General features: G+C 36.1%; 1 protein-coding gene across 1 annotated transcript; it reads left to right on the forward strand.

Annotated features, from left to right (window-relative positions):
• The first annotated feature begins 269 nt into the window (after positions 1-269).
• On the forward strand, positions 270-27,690 carry LOC101896928 (venom protease). Its single transcript, XM_011293484.3, has 6 exons — positions 270-1,084; positions 11,987-12,340; positions 15,494-15,602; positions 15,668-15,852; positions 26,945-27,246; positions 27,316-27,690. Exons 1-6 carry the CDS (start codon positions 967-969, stop codon positions 27,427-27,429), a joined length of 1,182 nt encoding a protein of 393 aa, XP_011291786.1. The 5' UTR covers positions 270-966; the 3' UTR covers positions 27,430-27,690.

A 27,690-nucleotide genomic window follows, 5' to 3' on the forward strand; every position in this document is an offset into this window, starting at 1 on the left:
GAAGACCCTGTGGTCTTTTCTTTAGAAGACCAATTGCACGATATGTCTTTGTCATAAACGACAATTTTTTTAGAGAAAAAATATGTCTTCTTCCCAATTGCGCCAATTTTGCTCCCCACTGTGGCGCCCAATCGTTTGTGTGAGACAAAAAATCACGCGAGTCACAAAGTGAATGAATCAAAATAAAAAAAAAGTTAAACCGAGCTTATAAATAAAAACCCAAACCGTGGCTTACTTCGTAATGAAAGCAGTTAACGCACCGACAACAACAACAACAGCAACAACAAAAGGAAAAGCGCCAATGATGAGATGAACCGCAGCAACGTTGCTGATAATAGTAATGGCTTAAACGAATGAATGGACAAGTAGTGAACAGCAGCAGCAGCAACAACAACGAAAGAAGAACAACAAACATCAGCCATCGCTGGCTGCTACCACATCTCTGGCATTTTATTGGTCTAATGGCCATTTATTCGTATTAGAATAATTCTCCCAGGGGTGGTGGAGAAAATCCCAACAAATCAACGAAACATTTCAGTTGGCCAAGTGCATTCGAAGGGTTTAGACGCATTTTGCGGTTAAAAATAAAAACTTCGTTTCGATTCGAACGCAACTCTGTGTGCTGGAACCGTTGAAAGTGCAAATATTTGTAAATTAAAAAAAAAGAAGACCGAAACGGTTGTTAATTAAACAAAAGTTGGCTGCGTCAGCCAGGTGAAAGAAAGCATTCCTCGCCAGTAAAAGTGGTGGCTGCCGTGGAAAGTGCGCAGGAGCCTATAATTTAACGCCGCTTGCATTTCAACAAAAAAAAAAGAAAAAAATATAAATTGTACTTAGTAGTTCCTATTAATAATAATAATATATAACAACAATAGCAAAAAACTAATTGCAAACAATTAGAATTGTGTGAAAATTTTTGTGAAAAGCAATTGCAAAAATAAAATACAACCACTTCGCCAAAGAGATATGCTGCCCAGAATAATGGCTTCATTTCATGGCCATAACTGCCATTTATGGCAAATTTTCACTTTTCTAATAATTGGATTATTTGCTGCTGCGGGAAATTGTGAAAATGGAGAATTTGGTAAGTTGTAGCTTTTGGTTGCTGTTATAATATAGAATACAAATTTAATCAACTAGTCGGCTGGAGTCATTAAAGAAGTTACGAACATTTTTAAGTCGCAGGATGTGACTATCGTTCATATTTTTTTAGTTTTGGGGTAAACATTTAAAGATAGGAAGAAAATTAGGATGAGTTTGCAAAATTCAGCCAATTTAGAAACTATCTAGGTCCATTGTATACGTTTTGCAATAAACATTAAAGGTGAGAACACACAGAAGACGTTTTTTACTTGCTTAAACCAGTCAAAAAGCCTCTTATGTATTCTCACCTTAAATGTGCTTCTACGCTCCTTTGTTCTTTACAAAGAAGCCAGCGATCAAAAAAGTTTTCAATGTATTCTCATCTTAAAGGTGCGAATAAATAGAAGGCTTTTTCGAATGGCTTAAGTCATCGGCTAATTTCTTCATAAAAGAGCAAAGGAGAGCAGGAACACCTTTAAGGTGAGAATACATAAGAAGCTTTTTTGAAAGGCTTAAACCAGTCAAAAAACTTGTTCTGTGTGTTCTAAGGTGTGTAAGTATAAATTATGGGCCGAAATTGAACTAAATAACCCTAAAACTTTTTTGTTCTCGTACGAAGAAGCCAGCCGATAACTTAAGTCGTTCAGGTGAGATTAAAAAAATGCAAAAAAGTCATACGCCAAAATTTTTAAATTTTTTTTAATATTATTGCATGAAAGAAAAAAAGTCGAAAATAGCATCAAATTTTAGAATTAGTTTTGTTAGTTTAGATTGGTCACCTTTGGCACGAATTATGGCCTTCAAACGGCAAATTGAACTTTACACGCTGCCCGAATGTTGCTCTGCGGTATTTTAGCCCATTCCCAGCCTGGCCCAGCGCTTGCCTGAGGTGATCGACACTTATTTTATTTTTTAGTGCCAACCTTTCCAAAATAATCCAGACACAATAGTCCAATGGATTGGTATCCGGAGATTTTGGTGACCATTGTGAGCTGGAAATAAAGCAAGGAACCTCATTTTGTAAACATTCTTGGGTGGCGCGTGCTGAGTGCGATGGTGCTGAGTCCTGTTGGAATGTCTAAGATCTGCGGCCAAAATATTTGCGTGCCAAAGGATTTAATACACCCTCCAGAATATTTTCGCGATAATATTCGGCATTTATTCTGATGCCACGGTCGATTAATATGAGGGGAGAGCGACCATCGGCTGTTATAGCGGCCCACACCATCACCATGGCCGGCGCTTGAGTTCTGTTGGCCATCCGAATGTGCATCTTTTCGGCTGACCTCTTTGGCAAGTAAACACGATCATTTTTTTTTGTTTACAAACTGCTGGACAACGAATATTTTCTCATCGGAGAAAATTTTCGGCAGTTCAACTTTCTCGGTCAAACGAAGAAACTCTAGCTCTAAGCTCTTGCACTTTTTGGAATTTCAATGTCTTTACCCCGAGTTCAGTTTTCAATATTTGCCGAATGGTATATTGCGATATGTTCAGCTCACGAGCCATTTTTAAGCCACTGTGACGCGGGTTTTGATCAAGTCGCTTCTTTACTTTTCGAACCATTTCTGCTGATGTTGATGTTTTCTTTAGTCCACTTCCTTGACGTCGGGCTACACTACCAGTATCATGGTAACGAGCGATGGTACGAGACACAAAAGATTTTTTCACATTTAAATGCTGGAGTGCTCCAACGATAGCCACCTGTGGTTTTTCAGCCAAATATAAGGATCAATCACACAATCACGCTTAGGGCCTTTTTATGAGATTTTTATACCCTCAACCTTATGGCTACAGACGGTTATAGACTCTAGGTCTCCTTGGGCCAAATCCTTTTCAGGATATTTGGAGTCGATCTAGCGATGTCCGTCCGTCCGTTTGTCTGGGTTGCTGGCTGGTGTGCACAATAACTCTCGAAAAGAGTATCCGATTTGATCCAAACTCGTTAAAGATGGGCAATATCGGTCCACTCCCTCTGGTATCTCCCCATAAACGGTCAACATTTTCTAAGAAAATAATTTACTGCACAGAAAGAGAAAAGATAATCCGATTTTGCTCCATCTTTGCGTATCCTAATATTTACATCAGTGCAAGGTCAGATGCGAAAATGGTCTACTCCATCAAGTACTTTCCCCACAAATGGTCAAAATTTTGAATAATTATAACTATTATAAAATATTATGCGAGTGTCCGATTGTCTTCAAATTACTCACATCACAATATTTTTATAGATTCAAGGTCTGGTGTAAAAATGGAATAAACCGGTGCTTCTGGTACCTGTCCACAAAGGGTCAAAATTTTGAATATCCATGAAGCTCATAAAACGCCAAATTATCTTCCGATTCCATTTAGACTTGGCACATCACAATATTTCCATCAACACAAGATCTGTTATAATGGTGGTATAGATCGAACCATTTCTTCTGGTACCTCCCCATACATAGGGTTCAAGATTTTGAAAAACAAAACACTCAAATAAAGCGAAATAAGCATTCAACTCTCTTCAAATTTCACACATAAAAATTTTTTTGCCAACACAAGATCTGTTGTGAAGTTGATACATATCTGCGAACCCCTACCGGTGCCTCACCCACAAAGGGTCACAATTTTCAATAATTGTATCTGCCATAACTTTCGAAACAATTTAGCAATTCTTTACTACTTGCTATGCTCAAATATTTCTCTCAATAAGTAGCCTGATATGAATATGAAATTTATCGGAATTTATGATTTCGCATAAAATTGGAAATAAATATCCTTTCTTGTAATTTTGCCCAATATTTCGCTCAATATGTTTTATTTGTATCGGATGAAGTATAAAAGTGGAATATTTCGGTAGACTCTATCTGGTACATCACGCACATTTTAACATTTTCTAAAAATTATTACATATCTCATATAAAGTGAAGAAGTGTGTCGATACAATCCATATCATATTTTTAGGTCCGATACTAAATGGACAATATTGGTTCATTCCTTCGGAACCTGCTCCATAGAGGGCCAAGCGTTTGAATAATTGTAACACTAGTCAAATATATTTCGATTATTTAATCGAACATAGGCTTAGGGTATATATCTGTCGGTAATACCGACTGATACTTTTTAACTTGTTTTACTTGTTTTAATTACCTTCACAATGCGACATAATTATGAATTACTTATGAAATGTAAAGGTGAGAATACATAAAACCTTTTTTGACTGGCTTAAGTCTAAGCTGGCTTCTTCGGATAACATCAAAGGAGCGTAGGGCCAAAATTGAACTATGTAAAATTCTATGTCCATCTGGCTATAAAAATCTAAAATATCCGTCGGTCTATAATTTTTGGCTTTGAAATTTGGTTCAATAGTATGTATTTTGTCTAGGATGGTTGGTATTGAAAAATCGGTCCACATGTTCACAAAGTCTCAGACAACGTTATCTTTCGATTTTTGGTATTTTTATTTAAGGTGAGAATACATAAAACGCTTTTTATACCCTACACCACAAGGTGGTCAGGGTATTATGTCTTTGTGCATTTGTTTGTAACAGGCAAAAGGAAACGAGATGGACCCATAGTTCCTTTTGATGATCTGCATAGAATCTCCTTCTGAGTCGATTTATGCATGTCCGTCCGTCCGTCCGTCTGTCCATGTATTTTTGTAAACAATGTACAGTTCGCATTTATTGCCCTATCCAGATGAAATTTTGCACAAATCATTTGTTTGGCTCAAGGAAGAACCCTATTGAAATTGGAGATAATCGGTCAAAATTTAGATATAGCTCCCATATATATCTTCGATCGATTTGCCTTTAATTGTGCACCAAGCGTGTAATATCAGTCCGAATAGTATGGAATTTTGCACGTACGATCAGATTGGACCTGAAAATAAGTATACCAAATTTGATCGAAATCGGTTCAGATATAGCTATAGCTCCCATACATATTGTTCATCCGATTTGTTATTTTTGTCCTCCGCAGCCGTAATATACACTCTGTAACAACAATATTTGGGGAAATATATCAAATACAGCTCAGAAATACCTTTGCTAAATTTTATCGAGATCGGTTCAGATTTGAATATAGCTCCCATATATAACTTCGTCCGATTTACTTTTGATTGTGCACCAAACGTCTAATATTTGCCCAAATGGGATGAAATTTGGCACTTACGACCGAATTGAGTCTAGAAGCTAGTATGTCAAATTTGGTGAAGATCGGTTCAGATATAGCTATAGCTCCCATATATACTGTTCATCCGATTTGTCATATTTGTTACCCACAGCCGTAATATGCACTCCGTAACAACGATATTCAGGGAAATATATCAAATACAGCTCAGAAATATCTTTGCCAAATTTTATCGAGATCTGTTCAGATTTAGATATAGCTCCCATATATATGTTTATATGATCTCAAATAAATTTTGCACCAAATGGGCAATATAAGTCTGAATTTAAATGATAGAAATATTTTGTCCTTTGAACTTTAAATTATAATTAGAATCATGGCGTGTTTGATTGAACTCTCCCATTAAAACGTTTAATTGTGATGCGGAGCTCTACTAAATTAGCAAAGTGTTGTAGGGTATCATAAAGTCGGCCCCGCCTGACTTTAAGACATTCTTTACTGGTTTAGGTTGACTTAGTTCGATTTTGGCCCTACGCTTCTTTGTTCTTTTCTCAAGAAGTCTGCCGATGACTTAAGCCAGTCAAAAAAGCAATTTATGTATTCTCACCTTTACTTGTTTTATGCTTCGCTCATGTTTGTTTACATTCATGTTAGATTTTTCAAATGATTACTTTCTACCATAAAATCTCCATATGTTGTTGTTTTAAATTGTTGTACAATATCTTATATTCTTATATGGAAGTGGAAAAAACTCAACAATCTACTAGAGATTCATTGTGTCAAATTGACATCAAATTTCCCTAATTTTTAGAGTTGAAAGAAAAAAACACAAACACTGAGTCTAGAATGGAAGAACAACATTATTTAATTCCAAAATTGTACCATTTATTCTCCATTATGGTGGAAATCATGGTAGAATTAATGCTTAAACATTAATGCAAAATTCAAAATTATTCATTAGACAACAATTCATTTTTAAAATTTATAAATCCATTATATACACAGAAATCAGTAGTGGAATTCTCTAACTAACTTCTTGGGTCGGTAAACCAAAAATGCTATAATTTCGGTAATTTACGAAAATTAAATTAGCGGTGAAATCAAAGCAGTCGGGAAGACCTATCGATAGATACCAGTGTTTTTTTCTTTTTGTACCCTCCACCATAGTATCGAAATATACATTTTAGACCCCACAAAGTATATATTCTTGATCAGCATAAGATTCTATGTACTCTATGTCAGTCCGTCTGTGGAAATCACTCTAGCTTTCGAACGAAATGAAGTAGGTTGATAAAATTTTACTCAAATGTGTATTATGTCCTGCAGAACTTTTGATATTGAAAATGGGCGATGTAGGTCCACGTTTTGGTATAGCCCCCATATAATGGTACCTCCCGATATTCGGTATTTTTATGATTTCAGCGACATTATTCACCGGAATTGTTTCAAATTTGGTATTTGCCTATGACAGAAAACTGTCTGTGCAGGTCCAGGACTTCATATATCCCCCATACAACGCTATCTACCAATATTCGGTATTTTGATGATTTTACATTATTCACCGGAATTGTTTCAAATTTGGTGTTTGAAGTTCGTAATGGATACTACAGCCTATGATAGAAAGTTGTCTGTGTAGGTCCACGTCTTCGTATACCCCCTATATTCGGTATTTTAATGATTTTGATGATGCAGGTCCACGTCGTCGTATAGACCCTAAGTAACCGGTTAATTCAGTATTTTTAAGATTTTAACAGAATTTTTTAACGGATTTTATTTTAGTTTTTTTTTTTTTTGAAAATTGCCAAATTCGTTCCAAATGGTGGAGGGTATTCAAAGTTCGGTCCGGCCGAACTTACAGCTTTTTTGCAACGTTTTTATTTAGTAGATTATAAAATATGGACCTGGCGTATTTGGGTAATACGGACGTACAAAACTTTTTACCAAAGTAGTGAAGTTGAATACTTGTGTACGCTATGTCGAATCTTAGATAACGATGTTCCGCAAAACAGTAAGGGTGGAAATACATAAAGCGCATATTTAAATGGCTTAAGTCATCAGCTGGCTTCTTCATAGATGAACAAAGGAGTTTTAGGTTGAGTTAGTTCGATTTTGGCCCTAAGCTCCTTTGTTCATTTCCAAAGAAGCCAGCCAATGACTTAAACCAGCCAGATAAGCGCTTTATGTATTCCCACCTTAAAGGTGACAATACATAAAAAGCTTTTTTGACCGGCGAAGCGTGGAGCCAAAATCGAACTATGTCAACCTTAAGACTCCTTATTTCCTCTACAAAGAAGCCAACCGTTGACTTAAGCCAGCATTTTATGTATTCTCAACTTAAGCTCAATTAAGAAGGTAAAGTCATTTATCTATCTCTGAATTTTCAGTGATTTACCTTTCCTTTCAAATTTTAGTGCATAGAAAAAGGTTCCCATCTGTGATGTGTGTATATACATTGGATTTATAAATGTAAATTTTGACAATAAGATGCTGTCTTACGAATAATTTTGTAAAAATTGTAAACCTATGATTACATGACTTTACGTTCGTTATTCTATCATGGCTTGCTGTCAAAAGAAATATTGTTATTAGAAATTCGAAGAGAGTCAAATCAAAATAGTGCAACAACTACTAAATTTAGTTGTGTTCCAGAACCTGCAAGTTAGTACTAATTAGCACTAATTCTGCTACAACGCGTTCCCGTACTCCAAAAACTAGCAAAACTTGCAGCTCTCTCGAGAAAAAATGGCGCTGAGTGGTGCACATTTCTGCTTGTTTTAGCTACATGAATTTGGCCGAGCAGAAATGTGCATATTGTAAATTTGACATTTAATTGGCAGGGCTAACAAGGTTGAAAAATGTATTGATACATTTCAATAAAGAAAATGATCAACTTGAAAACTAAAGGAAAAACTAATATTTGTCGTGCAAAAAAAAAAAAAAAAAACAAAAAGAGAAAATATGGAGCAACTGATGTATTCACTTTTGGATGATTCCAGCAGTGAAGAGGACTGGCTGAATGAGGAATCAGATTATTAATTATTATTATAGATTATTAATTTTAACTTATCGTCTACAATACTCATTTTTTAAATGTTGGCGCTCTTTTCAGTAAGGTTTCACCAGTCCGATTTAGGCTGTTTACTTTTGGAATTTTGAATTTTGACATTTTATCGCATTTCTGCTAATTTTCCGTTCCCTTATTTTTTGAGCAAACCTAAATGAGAATGACATTTCGAACTGTTCTCTCTTCTGCTAGTTTTACTACTAAAAAAGTACTGGAACACAACTTTTATTGTCAAATTGTTGTCAGAACTAGTTTTTTTTGGCCGCTCAGAACCCATAATGAGTACAAATTTCAAACAAATCTATTAGAAAACGTGGACATTTATTGTTCTGCCATCAGGGCCTCAATTCTTATTCTATGAAAATGTGAAATGAAAACTTTTATAAAGGAAAGAAATGTCAAATGAAAAATTTTATAAAGGAAATATTTTTCATTTCATATTTTCATAGAACAAGAATCCAGCCCCAGAGCTAGAACCCATTGCGAACCACAAATGCCAATTTTTAGACAAATTGGTGGAAATATGTAGCTAAAATTATCAAAATACCAAATATTGGGAGGTACTATACCCGGAGGGGCTTTCCAAAACGTGGACCGATATTATTTTTTGATATTATTATTTTCAATACCAACCACCAACCACATAGATACAATGCAAACTTCTATCAAATTTTAAAGTTCTACATCAAATAATGTGACCTGTGTCGTGATTTCAACAGACGGACATCGTTAAATCTACTTTCGAAGGTGAAGGGTATAAAAATGAATTTAGAAGGTAGCTTTATGCTTGTGCCATGGTCATACCATATCATACTAATGAATGATGTTTACACATTCGTTGGAGTGAGAATCCAAAACTATTTGGGGTTTTGATCTGTAAACCGAATACCACTTTTCCACACTCCAGATTGCACAGTCTAAAATTGAATTAAATCAAAGCAATTTTAATTTAATTTAAATCAGAATTACATCATACAAGCATTGTTTTAATTATAATTTAAAGTTCAAAGGACTAAATATGCCAAAGCATTTGTATCTTTTCGATTCGGGACAATTAACTTGAAATCGGATGAAGATATATATGGGAGCTATGTCAAAATCTGAACCGATCTCGACAAAATTTGGCAAAGATATTTCGAAGCTGTATTTGATATATTTCCCTGAATATCGTTGTTATGCAGTGCATATTACGGCTGTGTCGGATGAGCAGTATATATGGGAGCTATAGTTATATCTGAATCGATTTTCACCAAATTTGACATACTAGCTTCTAGACTCAATTCTAATTCCATCCCAATTGGGCTAATATTACACGTTTGATGCACAATAAAAGGCAAATCGGACGAAGTTATATATGGGAGCTATTTCCAAATCTGACACGATCTCCATAAAATTTAGTAAAGGTATTTTATGAGCTGGATTTTTTTATATTACTCGATATATTTACAGCTGCGGATATTACTTTGATATATTACGGCTGCGGAGGATAAAAATAACAAATCGGATGAACAATATATATGGAAGCAATAGTTGTATCTGAACCGATTCATATAAAATTTGACATACTTATTTTAAGGCCTAATTTGGTCGTATGTTCAAAATTCCACACTATTTGGGCTGATATTACACGTTTGGGGCACAAAATAGGCAAATCGAACGAAAATATATATGGGAGCTATATCTAAATTTTGACCGATTATCTCCAATTTCAATAGGGTTCGTCCTTGGGTCAAACAAATGATTTGTGCAAAATTTCATCTGAATCGGGCAATAAATGCGACCTGTACTTTGTTTACAAAAATACATGGACTGAAGGACGGTTGGACGGACATACATAAATCGACTTCGAATGTGATTCTATACAGGTTCATATATTGCAGAAAAAAGGTACAGAGTGTCAGGGAATGTTTAGAATTCCTATGTTAGGATATACTAGACAGTACATAAGTCTTCTGATATTACTGCAAGTATATAAAGATGATTTCTAATTCCACATAGATATGGAGGTAAGAGTTTGGTTTCTATGCTTTCCCATCACACCAAGTCACTTGATGAAAAGTTTTGAGCGATGCAATAGCAATTGCTTCATGGCGTCTTCTTTTCACAGAGTCTGCATTGCACCACATATTTTTACCTTACCATACCGTACCTTTCTTTTGGATTTTTGTCTATATGTTGCAAGGGTTTGGGATTTTGAATTCCAATATTCTTAAAATATACATGTGGAAGTGGGAACCTGTTGTGCGCTGGAAATGAAGCGAGGGACCTCATTTTGTAACCATTCTTGGGTGGCGCGTGCGATGGTGCTGAGTCCTTTTGAAAGGTCCAAGATTTGCGACCAAAATGTTTGCTTGCCCAAGGCTTTAATACACCCTCCAGAATATTTTCGCGATAATATTCGGCATTTATTCTGATGCCACGGTCGATTAATACGAGCGGAGAGCGACCACTTCCTTGACGTCGGGCTACGCTACCAGTATCACTGTGACGAGCGATGGTACGAAACACAAAAGATTTATTCACATTTAAATGCTGGAGAGCTCTAACGATAACCACTCTTGATTTTCCAGCCAAATATAAAGAAATCTTGAATTCCGTAACGAATAACTTCTTTTCTGGAAAACTCTCACCAAAATGTTTTTGTACGCTTGTACACAATATAATTAGCTTCCACTGGAATAATTTTAACATCTGTCGAACGAGTGGCTTAGAAATCACAGCAGTCTGAAGTTGGTTGTATTTTTTTCATCTCACCCTGTATATCTATCTGTATCGTATTCGACAGTGCTCAAAATCAGTGAATTGTAGAAATGCGGTATTTTATCTATCGATTTTTGCGACCTTTACTTCTAATTTCCTATTCCGCTGCTCCAACATGGCTTCCAATTCTTGGACTAATGTTTCCAGGCCACGCCGTTTCTTCTCGGATTCTTCTTACATGGTCTGTAGGTTTTTTTATTTAGCGAGCACAGACTGCACCAAGTCTTGCAGCCTCAATTTGGTATATTTAGCTGCTTCCAGGCCATCTTCTATTAATTTGAATCGGACAGGTGATTCTGCCAATTGTGCTGCCATGATACGGATTTCATATTCCAGGGCTTCATAATTTTCAGTTAGAAATCTAACTTTTTCTTCCGGCTCATACTTCAGAGTGGCCACAACAACATTCCAGTCACATTCACAGTCATGAGATAATTTGCCAATATCTTCTGGCCATGTCGAGAATCTTCCGATCACCTTCACACCATTCAGCTTCTCTTATCATCGAAAGGACATCTAGTATCATCCTATTCATCTTTTCCACAGATTCCAAAGGTAGGTAATACATTTTTTTCGCACTCCTAAGCATTCTGTGCTACTTACTCCCGAATAAGAAAATAGTATTTTCGTTCCCAATTTCTGCTTGTGCTGATTTCCACCCAACCTAGAGCCTCGTGTTATCGTAGCCATTAATTTATGAGCTAACACGTTATGAGCATTCACTGCCTCTTTTGAGGAACGTCCTTTTTAAAACATGTCAACTTTTGTTGTAGAACTAAGTAAAATTTTAATCCAGGTGATTTGCGTCACCTCTCCAACCAAACAGGTAACAATTTTGTATTTTAACTTCGTAAACGGCGTATTTCTTTATAATTCAAGTTTAAATAGATTACCATTTTTTTTTGTTAAAAATAGATTATTCTTATAATATTATTTCATTAATTATAATTTTATAATTTTTATTTCCAGCAAGGTTGGTAGTGCCGGGAACCTATGGAAAACCAAAGGACTCATCAACAGCTAATGCTGCGCCACAAGGTCGTTCGTATCTGCCAAGAGCTTACTACGATGCAAATACGGAATGTTCTGTGGGAACGGAATGTACACCCCTACACGATTGTACTGCCATGATTTATGAAGTGGCCAAAATGTGTTATTACGGCGATAAATCTCTGTTCTGCGGCGGTGGCGAAGAAATGCCCTATGTCTGTTGTCCCAGTAGTCCGCTAGAGAAGAATCAAGTGTGCGGCAAATCATTGGTCCAGGGTCATTTCTATCGTGGCCTGGGCACCTATCCGTTTGTGGCAAGAATTGGTTTTAAACGTAAGTAGAAAGGGAATGATTTTTTTGAAATATATCAGTTTGGAATATGTAAGGACTAATTCTTTTATATAGGGGAAATAGGAATGATGAGCTGCGTAGTTTGATCGGCTAAACACATTTTACTAAATTCTAAGAATAAATTATTAAGGATTTCTAGGTTAGTGGGAAAGTTAATCGTTATATTTGATCGAATGTTTGATAACTATGCATAATGGGAACTATTTTCGAAAACAAATATAGTAAAAACAAGTAAAAAAACATTAAGTTCGGCCGGGCCAAACTTTTAATACCCTCCACCTGAGGGTAAAGGAAACATTAGAAGAAATGTGGCAAAAACCATTAAAATGCCGAATATCGGGAGGTATCGTTATATGGGGGCTCTACCAAATCGTGGACCTACACATGCAAGGTTTCGCCAACGGAGCTAGAACCCATTATGACCTACAAATACCAATTTTCTGACAAATACGTAAAAAAAATGTGGCAAAAATAATCAAATTAGCGAATTTCGGGAGGTACCGTTATATGGGGGCTATACCAAAACGTGGACCTATAATTACAATGACTCGCCACACGAACTGGGACCCATTATGATCTACAACTACCAAATTTTCAGTGAAATTCGTGAAAAAAATCAGTCAAAAATCATCAAAATACCGAATATTGGGAGGTACCGTTATATGGGGACTATACCAAAACGTGAACCTATACATACAATGTTTCGCCACACGTACAGGGACCCGTTATGACCTACAAATACCAATTTTCAGACAAATCCGTTAAATAATGTGGCATAAATCATCAAAATACCGAATATCGGGAGGTACCGTTATATGGGGACTATACCAGAACGTGGACCGATATATCTCATTTTCAATACCAACCATCCTAGACACAATACCAATTGCTCTGCTAAATGTTGGTGCTCTACGTCAAATAATGTGGGCTGCATCGTGATTTCAACAGACAGACAGACAGACAGACGGACTTCGTTAAATCGACTTAGAATTTTATGCTGATTATGAATATATACACTTTATGGGGTCTACGACGAATATTTAAGGATGTTACAAACGGAATGACAAAGTTAATATACCCTCCTTTCCAAGGTGGAGAGTATAAAAATTACTTAAAAAAGTCAGAAATATGTCTCCTTTTAGGAACATTATAGGCAAATCTTGCAATTGTATTACCAACCCAAATCGCATAAAATAACCTCCAGACCATAGTTGATATCATTCATCAAAGGTGAGAAAACATAGAAGGCTATTTTGACCGGAAGAAAGTATAAATAACGGGTCGAAATTGAACTAAGACTTCCTAAAATTCTTTTGTTCTTTTACGAAGAAGCCATGACTTAAACCTGTCAAAAAAGCCTTCTATGTTTTCTCATCTTGTGTTGATGGAAATATTGGGATATACTAAGTCTTTAATTTCGCTTTTTATGCGTTTCATGGATATTCTAAAATTTCAGCCTTTGTTGGGGAGCTACCAGAAGGAGTGGACCGATATATAACATTTTCACAACATATCTTTTGTTAGTGGAAATAATGGGATGTGTGAAATATAAAAAGAATCTGATGCTTATTTGGGATTTTATAAAAGTTTTGTTTATTCCAAACTTTGACCCTTTGTGGGGAAGGTACCAGAAGAAATGTTCTGATCTCTACCGTTTTTATAACAGATCTTGTGTTGATAGAAATATTCAGATATGCCAAGTCTAAATGGAATCGGGTATTAATTTCGCGTTTTATAAGCTCCCTTTTATGGGGGAGGTGCCAGAATGAGTAGACCGATATATTCCATCTTAATACCAGATCTTGGGTTTGTAAAAATATTGGGATGTATGAAATTTTAAGACAATCGGATTGTTACATCACAGTTTATAAGAGTTACAATTATTCATAATTTTTATCCTTTGTGGGGGAGGCACTTAATGGAGTGGACCAATATTATCTATTTTTGCACCTGACCTAAAACTGACGCAGATATTAGGATTTGCAAAGTTAGAGAAAAATCGGATTATCGTTTCTATTTCTGTGCAGAAAATATTTTTTTGAAAATTTCGATCTTTTGTGGGGGAGGTACCAGAGGGAGTGGACCGATATATTTCATCTTCATATCAGACCTTGGGTTAATAATAATATTGGTATGTGTGAAATTTGAAGAAATTGGGACTTTTACATCACATTTTAAAAGAGTTGTAATTATTCAAAATTTTAACCCTTTGTGGGGGAGGTACCTGATTGAGTGGACTGATATTGTCCATTTTCGCACTTGACCTAATACTGATGGAATTATTAGGATTTGCAAAGTTGGAGCAAAATCGGATTATCCTTTCTATTTCTGTGCAGAAAATAATTTTCTTTGAAAATACTGATATTTTGTGTGGGAGGTACCAGAAGGAATGAGCCGATATTGCCCATCTCCGAACTCGATCTAAGTTTGACAATAATATTACGATGTACCAAGTTTGGATCAAATGGGATACTCCCTTCGATAGTTATCGTGCGTACTAGCCGGCCAGACAGACGGACGGGCATCGCTAGATCGACTCCAAATGTCCTGAAACGAATTTGGTCCAAAGAGACCTAGGGTGTAAAACAGTTATTTCGATGAGGCACTTTTGGCGGTATCAAATGATGTATACCCTCTGTAGCCATATGACTGAGGGTATAATGATTGACTGACCGAAAGGACTAAAGCTAGAAAATTGGAATTGTGTATTTGGATTAATGTGGGTTGGTCGTGGTGAGATAAATTTTTAAGTTTCTCAGAGACCAAAAGCAATGAATTAAAAATAAAAGAAGTTGGACTATAATAGAGATGTTTCGCAGATAAAGAATAGTGAGTTAATTACGGTAAAGGCAATAGAATATGGCTCTAAGTTTTCTTTTGCATTAAATTTATAATACCTTATATGGTAATATATGAAGGGTTTTTCATCACATAATAATTCTTCCATTTACATTTTTTGTTCTTCTTAACGTACTTATGTTATCATATGATACAGACTCTTTATGTCATTCCATTTGTAAAAAACCCGTTTGCTCCTCTAAATGTAAGGAGAACATTTGGACTCTATGAGAAGAACATGGCGATTTCTTTACAACATTTTGCGCCTTTTCGTTAATACAACTTTTCCATTTTTAGATATAAATACTGGAGCCTTTGCTTACCCATGTGCCGGTTCGGTTATTGCTCGTCGAGTCATTTTGACCGCTGCCCATTGTGCCCTGGCCAAGGCTGATGGCCATCGTTTGTAAGTATCCCCGAACACACAGTTATCCCATATCCATTATTCTCGAAATCTCTGTTATTTTTTAGATCCTCGGTACGTGTGGGTGAATATGACACCTCCTCCGATCCTGATTGTGCCAGTACGGGATTTTGTGCCCCACGTTCGGTGAATCATGCCATTAGTCATGTCATTGTACATCCTGATTATAAACAGGGTCAATATCATCATGATATTGCTTTGTTGGTTCTGAAAACTCCGCTTAATTATTCGGGTGAGTTTGATTTGCGAAAAAGTGTTTTTAATGATGATGATGTTGTGGTTGTTGTTGCTGCTGCTACTGTTTTAATGGCGATGATCATCACGATGGATGTCTCATATACCGGAAAGGGGCGGTCTGTTGTTACAAATTAAAGTTTATAAAAAAAAATATAATAATTATGGCCAACAGAGGCCAACATGCATATTTTGAATTTATTTGCTGTTGTTGTTGTTCAGATTATTATTGTTGTTGATCTGACTCGACAAATATGAAAGTTGTTGCCGGGTGTTATGAGTCAAGTTCAGCAAATGGAAATGATGCAGTGCCATCTAACATCTCCCCCCTTGTTCTAAATCACGTTGATGTGCAACGTTTTTTTTTTCTATTCGGAAAATTATGAATCTGTGATTCTCTTGTTCAGCGAGTACTAATTGGGATAATGTATAGACCTTGGCCTCGTTGACGAAAAAAAATAAACAAACATGCAAACATCATTTTTTGATTAGAAATAGGGCGTTAGATATATCAAAAATTGGATCACATGCACCGGATTATGGGACATGCCATTTCGTGACAAGTTTCAAGTTGGGTGGATTAAAATCGAAACTATAAACCAAAGGTGTATCAAATTGAAAACATGAAAAAATAATCCAAAAGCAGGTTAAGAAGTATTATACCATGGTCAAATTAATGCTTTGCGGAGTTAACATCATTTATTTGGATTTATTTGTCGTAACATAACATAATCGGAGGAACAATATATATGGAACAATATAGCTATATCTGAACCGATTTTCACCGAATTTGATATACTCGTTTCCACATTCAATTTGTTCTTAAGTTTCAAATTCCATCCTATTTAGACTATTATTACACGTTTAGTGCTCAATTAAAGGGAAATCGGACGAAGTTATATGGGAGCTATATCTAAATTGTAACTGATTATCTTCGTCCTTGGGCCAAACAAATGATTTGTGCAAAATTTCATGCAGATCATCAAAAGGAACTATGGGTCTATCTCGTTTCCATTTGGCTGTTATAAACAAATGCACAAAGAAATAATACCTTGACCACTTTGTGGTGTAGAGTATAAATAGGGTAAGTGTGCCTAAGTTCGGCATGTCCCAGTAGTCGGCACTTTTCATTTTTAAGCCCAAATAAATGAAACTATTGTAACTAAATGTATTTTGTTTACTTCAAATATATTGTCAGCTATCTTTGTGCACAATTTCGCTAAGAAAAGATCAATTATTCTAATAAAAATTAAATTTTTGGCTGTGAAGGTCCTCGACAATTCATATTATTAAGAAAAGTACAATAAAGACGTCGAATCAGTTTAACTAAACAAAAATATTATATTTTAATGAATTAATTTATTATTACTATTAATTATTCTTACAAAAAAATTGATATGCCGACTGTTGGAAAATGCCATACCGACAATTGGCAAGTTGTGCCGACTACTGACAAAAAACATTGTTTTAATAAAACAACAAATTTATGAAATTGAATAAAAAGTTATTAAAACTTTATTTATTATTGCAAAAACTATACAAAATTTCGAATCTGAATAAATTCACTTAGTAATAATTGAAATGTTCCACTCAGAATGGTGAGCGATTAAAAACGCGGAAATCCTAAAAGTGCCGACTACTGGTACACTTACCCTATAAGGGTGTCCGCTAAAATCCTTTACTATTTTAAGCACGAATACAACAAATGTTTTTCTCCACTCAATTATTATTTTCAAACTAGGGCACTCAAATTACTTTATGTACAGGGTGAGATAAAAAAACGCCATCAAAATCAAACGACATAATTTTTACATTTTTTGGTTACCTTTGGCACGAATTAACGGCCAATGAAACCGTCACATGCTGCCCGAATGTTGCTCTGCGGTATTTTGGTCCATTCCCGGCGAAGCGTTTGCTTGAGGTGATCGACTCTTTGGTATATTTTAGTGCCAACCTTGCTTTTCAAAATACTCCAGACACAATAGTCCAACGGATTGGTATCCGGAGATTTTGGTGGCCATTGTGTGCTGGAAATGCAGCGAGGAACCTCATTTTGTAACCATTCTTGGGGAGCGCATGCTGAGTCCTGTTGGAATGTCCAAGGTCTGCGGCTAAAATGTTTGCATGCCCAAGGCTTTAATACACCTTCCACAATATTTTCGCGATAATATTCGGCATTTATTCTGATGCCACGTTCGATTAATACGAGCGGACAGTGGCCATCTTCTGTTATGGCGGCCCACACCATCACCATGGCCAGCGCTTGAGTTCTTTTTTTTCTGGTGGCCAACCGAAGGTGCACATTTTCAGCTGACCTCCTTGGCAAGTAAACACGATCATTTTGTTTGCTTACAAACTGCTGGACAACAATGTTTTCTCATCGGAGAAAACCAAATTCGGCAGTTCACAACTTTCGGCCAAGCGAAGCAACTCTTTAGCACTTTTGAGTCTATTTTCTTTCTGTTGCGGTCGGTGTAAGTTCTTGCACTTTTTGGAATTTCAATGGCTTTACCCCGAGATAATTTTTCAATAATTGTCGAATGGAATATTTCAATATGTTCAACTCACGAGCCATTTTTCGACCACTGCGACGCGGATTTCGCTCAAATCGGTTCTTTACTTTTCGAACCATTTCTGCTGATGTTGCTGTTTTCTTCGTCTACTTCCTTGACGTCGGGCTACGCTACCAGTATTACGGTAACGAGCGATGGTATGAGACACAAAAGATTTATTTAAATGCTGGAGTGCTCTAACGATAGCCACATGTTGTTTTCCAGCTAAATATAAAGAAATCACACTATCACGCTTGAATTCCATCACGAATAACTTTTTTTCTGGAAAATTCTCACCAAAATGCTTTTGTACGTTTGTAAATAATATAATGCGCTGTTACTGGAATAATTTTAACAACTGTTGGACGAGTGGCTTAGAAATGGTACCAATCTGAAGTTGGTTGCAGTTTTTTCATCTCACCCTGTATGGGAGCTATGTCCAAATCTGAACCGATTTCGATAAAATTTAGCAAAAGCATTTCTGTATGCTGTATTTGATATATTTCCCCAAATATAGTTGTTAAAGAGTACATAATAGGGCTGTGGAGATCGAATTGAACAAATCGGGTGAACAATATATATGGGACCTATAACAAATCATAATCAATTTCCACCAAATTTGGCATACTTATTCTCAGGCCTGATTTGGTCGTATGTGCAAAAATCTAATGTTACACGTTTGGTGTACAATACAAAGGCAAATCGGACGAAGATATGTGGCAGCTATATCTACGTTTTGACCGATTATCTTCGGATTTCATCTGGATCAATAAATGCGACTTGTACTTTGTTTACAAAAATACATGGTCGGACGGACGGACATGCATATATCGACTAAGAATGTGATCCTATGCAAATAATCAAAAAGGAACTCTGAGTCAATCTCTTTCCTATTGCCTATTACAAACAAATGCACAAAGTCGTAATACCCTGGCCACTTTGTGGTGTAGGGTATAAATATAAGGGCCTTCGCTAAAATCCTTTACTGTTTTAAGCACGAATCAACAGATTTTCTCCACACAATTAATAATTTAAACTGGGTCACAAAAAAAAAAAAACTTTATTTTTCTGCAAAATTCACCAGCAGCTGACCCATACCAAAAGACAAAATCCTTACATGTATCTTCACTAATGTGAAGTGAAATAACCTCTTCTGCATTTACCTTTCAAAATATCCATTACAATTTTTGGCCTTTGAGAAGAATCGCCAACACGGCAGCCTCTGTATGTTTACTCCCTACAATATCGTTTTCATATATTTCCAATTTTGAAATGTGTTTCAAAACAACTCCCTCACGTCCTACTGCGTAATACATTGTTTCAAATTGAGGCCATTAACTTAAAACCCATAAAGCAAATCAACAGCTATTTGTGTGGACTACAATGTCTTCATTCAACAATTTATTTAATATCCTGCAATTTGCAAATCTTTTACCCAGAAAGTCATAACAATTGGTACGTGCTAAAGATAATCGAATTCCGTTTTTTTTTGGCAAAAACTTCAAAACTTGCTAGCAACACAGGGAAAGTATAAAAAATCACGTTCAGCCGAAATTTAATTAAACAACAATAACAATCAACATAAAATAATAATTTTGGCGGAATGTAAGGAGGTGGAAATGCACTTGTTGCAATTCAATTTCGTTTAGATTGTTATCCACTGCCAAGGAGTACATTTGGGCATCTTGCAATGGGCAACTTAAAGGGAAGATCACTCTGTCGTTATGCAGTAACCAAACGGTAATGGTCATCGATATTGCTTTCTGGTGGGCCATAACCTGTAATTTCACTGTCGACAAATTACACGTATTTTTCGTGTTATCACAACGCCTTTACGACCAGATAATGAGCTCTTTTTTACCGTATGCTGCCCTAAATGCTTATGGCTTGTCTTCTGACCGATGAGAAGAAATGAAAAAGTGTTTTTAATGATTCATTCATAAATGCTGTGCGATATCGAGAAAAACGTCATTTAGAGAGAAAGGACATTTTAATGAGGAAATATCGATTTGACAAGGCGTTATTTCCTACAAGTTCCAGGTGGTATTGTTTCACAATTTTATTTGATTAAACACTGTGGTATTCAAGGAAACTTACAGTGGTAAAAAAAGCTTTAAATTGTGAAGAAAATATAGTGTAGGTAATATTTGTAAACATAATTATGAATTTAAACGCTTTTCTGTTTTTCGAATTTTTATACCCTCCACCTTGGAAAGGAGGGTATATTAACTTTGTCATTCCGTTTGTAACATCCTTAAATATTCGTCTTAGACCCCATAAAGTATATATATTCATAATCAGCATAAAATTCTAAGTCGATTTAACGATGTCCGTCTGTCTGTCTGTCTGTCTGTTGAAATCACGATACAGCCCACATTATTTGACGTAGAGCTCCAAAATTTAGCAGAGCTATTTGCATTGTGTCTAGGATGGTTGGTATTGAAAATGAGATATATCGGTCCACGTTCTGGTATAGTCCCCATATAACGGTACCTCCCGATATTCGGTATTTTGATGATTTATGCCACGTTTTTTTCACGGATTTGTCTTAAAATTGGTATTTGTAGGTCATAGCAGGTCCCTGAGCGTGTGGCAAAACATTGCATGTATGGGTCCAAAATTTGGTATAGCCCCCATATAACGGTACCTCCAGATATTCGGTAATTTGATGATTTTTGCAACATTTTCTCACGGATTTGTCTGAAAATCGGTATTTGTTGGTCATAATGGGTTCCAGCTCCGGTGGCGAAACATTGCATGTATGGGTCCATGATTTGGTATAGCCCTCATGTAACGGTACCTCCCGATATTCGGTATTTTGATGGTTTTTGCCACATTTTTTCACTGATTTGCCTAAAAATTGGTATTTGTGGGTCATAATGGGTCCTAGTTCGTGTGGCGAAACATTGTAATTATAGGTCCACGTTTTGGTATAGCCCCCATATAACGGGACCTCCCGATATTCGGTAGTTTGATGATTTTTGCCACATTTTTTTTCACGGATTTGTCTGAAATTTGGTATTTGTTGGTCATAATTGGTTCCAGCTTCGGTGGCGAAACATTGCATGCATGGGTCCATTATTTGATATAGCCCCCATATAAAGGTACCTCCCGATATTCGGTATTTTGATGGTTTTTGCCACATTTTTTAACTGATTTGTCTAAAAATTGGCATTTGTGGGCCATAATGGGTCCTAGTTCGTGTGGCGAAACATTGTAATTATAGGTCCACGTTTTGGTGTAGCCCCCATATTACGGTACCTCCCCATAATCGGCATTTTAATGGTTTTTGCCACATTTCTTCTAATGTTTATTTTACCCTAAGGTGGAGGGTATTAAAAGTTTGGCCCGGCCGAACTTAATGTTTTTTACTTGTTAATTCGTTAGGTTGGTCGTTTAGTTTAGTTGTTTGCAGGTTTAATGCGAACCAATATTTTCCTTTTGAACTCATTAGATCATAATACTATTTAGTTCACAACCTGATTTGTTCTGAGTCGCCTTTTTCAATTTCTGACTCTTTGTACTGTTTTGATCGTCGGGATAGCTTATGCTCGGGGAAGTGGAATGCTTTTTTTATCTCAAATCATTTGAATGAAATATACAGTTTCAATACAAAGTATTTTGTTATACTTACTACCTGCATAGACCGCAAAAGGGTGAATACAAAAGTGAATTTTACTCGGACATAAGTTACCGGCTGACTGTTTTGTAAATGAACGGAGGAACCAGGGTGACCTAGTTTAAATTATGTACCGAAAATGAAAGACTTTAACCCATGGTACAATAAAAAGGTAAGGTAGAGCTAACAGCTGATTACAATTTTTTTCTAAGTGTGCCCGACTTCCGTCAATTTTTTGTGTGTATTTATTGTTTTGAAAAATAAAAATAAAATATTTTCAAAACCAATGATTGGAAGACACGTAAATAGCGGATCGCGCATCAAAACTATTAACTATTTTAGTCATAAAATTGAAATATTGAATAGTTTGTATCATATTTTTGAGAAAAAATCCAGGCATTTCACATTTTTCGTGCTATTTAACTCATTAAAAAATGAGGGAAAAGATGAAAAAAAAATTAAAACTTGTTGCACATAATTTTGAATGAGTCTGACAGGAAGCGGGTATAGCCCCAGGGCTGTATTTTTGTAGTTTTACGAAGCTGTTGTACCTCCTTATTGTACCATGGATTAACCTAAAGCTCCTATGTCCTTCTACAAAAAAGCCAGCCTTATTCCAAAAACATTTCTTACGTGAGTCCACCTCTACATACCTGAGGAAGAAATAATGAAAACTTGCTTAAAAGCATATTCACTTTCATTACATTGTATAAGCCATACAAAAATTGTTTAGTTGAATATTTGTAAGTTGAATATTTTCCACATACATACTGTTGATTTATGCATGTCCGTCCGTCCGTCTGTCCATGTATTTTTGTAAACCAAGTACAGGTTGCATCTTTTGCCCGATCGAGATGAAATTTTGCACAAATTTGTTGTTTGGCCTAAGGACGAGCCCTATTGAAATTGGGGTTAATCGAAAAAAAAATGTAAATATAACTGCCTTTTATTGTCCGATTGCCTTTTATTGTGCACGAAACGTGTAATATCAGTATGGAATTTCGTATATACGACAAAATTAGGATTGAAAATAAGTGTGCCGAATTTGATCGGAATCGGTTCAGATATAGCTGCAGCTCCCATATATGTTGTTCATCCGATTTGTTATTTTTGTCCTCCGCAGCTGTAGTATGTACTCCGTAACAACGATATTTTGCGAAAAATATCAAATACAGCTCAGAAATACCCTTGCTGAATTTTATGGAGATCGGTTAAGATTTGGATATAGCTCCCATATATACATATCTTTGTCCGATATGACATTTATTGTGCACCAAACGTGTAAAATTATCTCTAAGGGGATGAAAATTGGCACTAACGACCAAATTGAGTCTAGAAATAAATGTGTCAAATTTGGTGAAAATTGTTTCAGATATAGCTATAGCTCCCGTATATGTTGTTCATCCGATTTTTTATGTTTGTCCTCCACACCCACAATATGAGCTCCGTAATAATGATACTCGGAGAAATATATCAAATACAGCTCAGAAATACATTTGCCAAGTTTTATCGAGATCGATTCAGATTTTGATATAACTCCCATATATATATATATTTTCCCGATTTAAAGTTTATTGAGAACCAAATGTTTAATATAAGCCCGAATTGAATGGATTTTGGTAAATACGCAAGAATTCAGCCTGGAATAAAGTGTATTAAATTTGATGGAGATAGGTTAAGATATATGTATAGATCCTTATATATATGTTTCACCCGAATTTTTATTTAAGTCCCTCTCACCGTAAAATAATCACCACAACAACGATATTTGGCGCCAGCTATCAGATACAGCAAATAAAAATCTCGGCCTTATTTCACAGAGATCTGTTCAGATTTAAATATAGCTCCTATATATATCTTCTTCCGATTTCACGTTTATTTGGCCTAAAAGTGTAATATCAGCTAAAATAGGATGGATTTTGATGAATATCGGTTTAGACACAAATGAACCTTAATGCGCATTCAAAAGCAATCATCATTGGCCCCCGGCCAAGTATTGAACTGTCCGAGATAACGGTCGAAATGCTAGAAATCCATGAATGATGCCGTTGCTTATTAAACCACACTTTAAAAAAAGAACGAAGTTTGACAAAAAAATCTATGTTGGCCCATTGAAAAGTGGAGGAATATTTTATGGTCCGACGAGTCTAAAATTGTACTGCATGCCGGTAGAAGATTTCGAAAGTATGTAATGTGTGAATATGTGACCGTAATAAACAATATCATCCATACAAACACATACTGGGTTGGACATATTCGACGGACCTTTGGGCCCATTACAATCGACGAGGCTTGTCCGCAGGCAACATTCTTTGCGTCAATTGAATTTTGTACGGGAACAAATGCAAATCAATGCGAATAATCCGTTATAAAGTGGACCGAGCCATGCTCAACTTCTGAGAACGGCGTTTTTGGGATGTTCTTGGGGACCTCTCAACACTGGCTCGTACGGCAGCGATATTCTCGGTCGATCGCCTTGGTCGACTTTTATATGGCCTCTTCGGATTAGAAAGAGCCTTACTAGTCGAAAATTGTTCGTATAAACGCTTAATGGTGTTCTTAGAAGGCGCACTTCTCACATTTTTTTTCACAATTGACTTCTTCTGTTGAATTTAAATTTCAACTATTTCAGAGCGCTCGCGTGGCGTGTATTGGTTCATGGTAAAAATCTACTTGGACTGACGCTTCAAACGTCAAAAGTTATGGCGTTGCTAGATGGGTTCGTCGAACCCTGTATTTATGGGCAACCCTGTATTTAACACCATAAAACATGGAGTATGGAGTAGTATTGGATAACAGAGATTATGGACAGGCATTTATAAGACAAAATATTCCCATATGTCAGAGAGGAAATTCTTATGGATCTTCCAACAGGACAATGATCCAAAATATACCAACTCATTAGCAAAGGAGTGGTTTGCAAAACATAGGATTAATGTCTTATAGTGATCGCCACAGTCCCCAGACCTGAATCCTATCGAAAATTTGTGGTGCGATATGAAGAAGTACACGAGTAATATGTGTGGATATAGTGTACAATGCTGTTGTCTGCTGGAAAATGTGGTCTTATCTCAGACATTAAATCAACAGATAAATAGTGTAATAGTCTGCAGTCTTCTCGGAAACAACTTTCTGCTACCCGAACATGAGAAGTGTTGGCAGATCTATGAAGCGGAGGTTAGGGAATCCTATGAATTACCATAGTTAGGGAAAGCATTCAGAGGATATGATATCTAAGGCATTAAATCAGCATATATATAGTGGGAGTCTGCAGCCTTCTCGGAAAAAAACATTTCTGCTACCCGAATATAAGAAGGGTTGGGCAAATCTGTAAAGCGGCGTTTAGTGAACCCTTTGAATTTTTATAGTTTATGAATGTACGACGTTCAGCGGCTATGAAATCGGAAGTACTGCTTATGGAGATTATCGAAATATGGACTGATCCGAGAGAAATAACGGGTTGTCACCTGTCAGACCAGATGACACTCATTACCTGGGACGGAGTATCACAACTAATGGTGGACACTTAAGTCTACATAGTACCAAGCGGTTATTGCCTACCAAAGCCGGGCTAATGTCTAGCAATAAACACAGTTCACAGCTATTAACAGGCGGGATATACACATAAATCAGCTCTTCCTTCAGTTCTATACTTGATTATAGCATGTACGTGAGGTGCTGCCGTATAGATTGCTGTTCGGGAGACGACGAAGACGTGAACCCGCTGGTAATCACGTTGCCACTTAATCACTTAGTCTTGCAACCATCTCTCTGTATTTATAACCTTGCACCAGATCAGTGGGGGATGACGCTCTGACAAAACGAACAGAACCATGTTCTGGAGTTTTGTTCGATCCCGACAGGGACAAAAAGAATCTGGAGCAGGTACTCTGCTTCCAAAGAAAAAAATAAATTAACACGAACAGAGGCGGTATCCGCTGGCCGAAACAGATATGCGGTTGTTTCCGGTCCATCCGGTATCGTAGAGCCCGTCGCCTTGAGATTGTTCTATTGTCTTTTTTGGTGTATAAAGCGAACACTTTTTCAAATTTATAATTACTGAATTTTGGGTTTCTTATTTGGATATTTATTTGCGTTAAACATTTAATTTAAATTTGTGGCATTTGTAGCTGCGGTCACTTTTATTTTAATTAAACTAAAACACGGCGTTGACGTAGTTTGTTTGGGTTCATGCAATAAAACATCAAAGTTTTTCATATGAAAATAGGTCTATTCTTCTTCCGTAGTAATTTTCTGCTTATTATCAATTCGATCAACATGGACGAGCGTGGGTTATTTGACCAATAGAAGAATGGTTGACTTTTTGTAACATCACTCTCCTTTTATAAATCCGCTAAAAATACAGTAGCTTAAAACGGTAGTGGGGATCAGAGATATGAAATTATGGTGTTATTTACATGATGATATTTTGACCATTAAATTGAAATATTTAAACAAATTAGTTAAAACATAATGTGATTAAAAAATTATAAAATATATACATAGCGGAATACATTGTTAAAAATATAAAAGTAAAATAAAAAAATTGAATTAGTTCTACTTGGCTTGCTTCCCCCTCTGATGCCTAAAATGTCCCGATTGAGCATCAGAAGATTTCTTGTTTGAAATTCCTCTGCATCAAGTTGGTCTGCTTCAAAACTTTTTTTTTTTTTTACTTTCATCCGTTTAGCGCTATTCTCATCACCTTAATGGCCACACATTAAATAAAACACCTCAATTAAGATGTTCTTTTGTGTAGCGTTATTAGAATTTTTAAAATAATCTCTTTCTAAAGAGATTATCCTCTCTTACCTAAAAGGTCGGCAACAATAGTAGACTGGAAATTAACTAATATGATTATTAAGACGTAAATAAACAATAACTTTCTCCACCTTCTTTGTGTCTTCTTTTGTTTTTAGTGGCCACCCAACCGATTTGTTTACAAAAGACACGGAATAATTTGGTGGTTGGCAAAAGGGCCACCATAGCCGGTTGGGGAAAAATGTCGACATCAAGCAGTCGCCAACCTGAAATGTCTTATTTGGATGTACCATTGACCAGTTGGGATTTGTGTTTGCGTAATTACGGATCAACGGGTGCATTGGAATCGCCCAACTCCATTGAGGGTCAATGGATGTGTGCCGGCGGTGAGGGTAAAGATGTGTGTCAAGGATTTGGCGGGGCACCATTGTTTATACAGGAAAATGGCATATTTTCACAGGTATGTTAAAAAAACCAAAAAAATAAATACAATTTAGAACATCATTGAAATTCATACTTTTTTCCTTAGATTGGCATCATGTCCTTTGGTTCGGATAATTGTGGTGGCTTACGCATACCCAGTGTTTATACATCTGTGGCTCATTTTGCTGAATGGATTCATGATAATACACCACCTGAATAGATGTAATAGAGGAAACAGGAGGTTTATCAAGAATTTATACATTTTGCTGACAAGTTTTGAAAGCATTGCAAACAATCCATAGCTTTTAAGGTGATCTTCAAAATTGTAGTTTTAAGAATTTTTATTTTATATAAAACAAAATAACAAATGTAACAACAACAAATTGTTAATGTGATTTATGTACTGGATATGTATATTTTCAAGTCCTCTATTAAAAGTATTCAATAAAGTTTAAATATTTATTTTCTAAGAACAACCAAA

This window comes from Musca domestica, unplaced genomic scaffold, assembly GCF_030504385.1.
Source record: "Musca domestica strain aabys unplaced genomic scaffold, Musca_domestica.polishedcontigs.V.1.1 7, whole genome shotgun sequence".
Taxonomy (NCBI): domain Eukaryota; kingdom Metazoa; phylum Arthropoda; class Insecta; order Diptera; family Muscidae; genus Musca; species Musca domestica.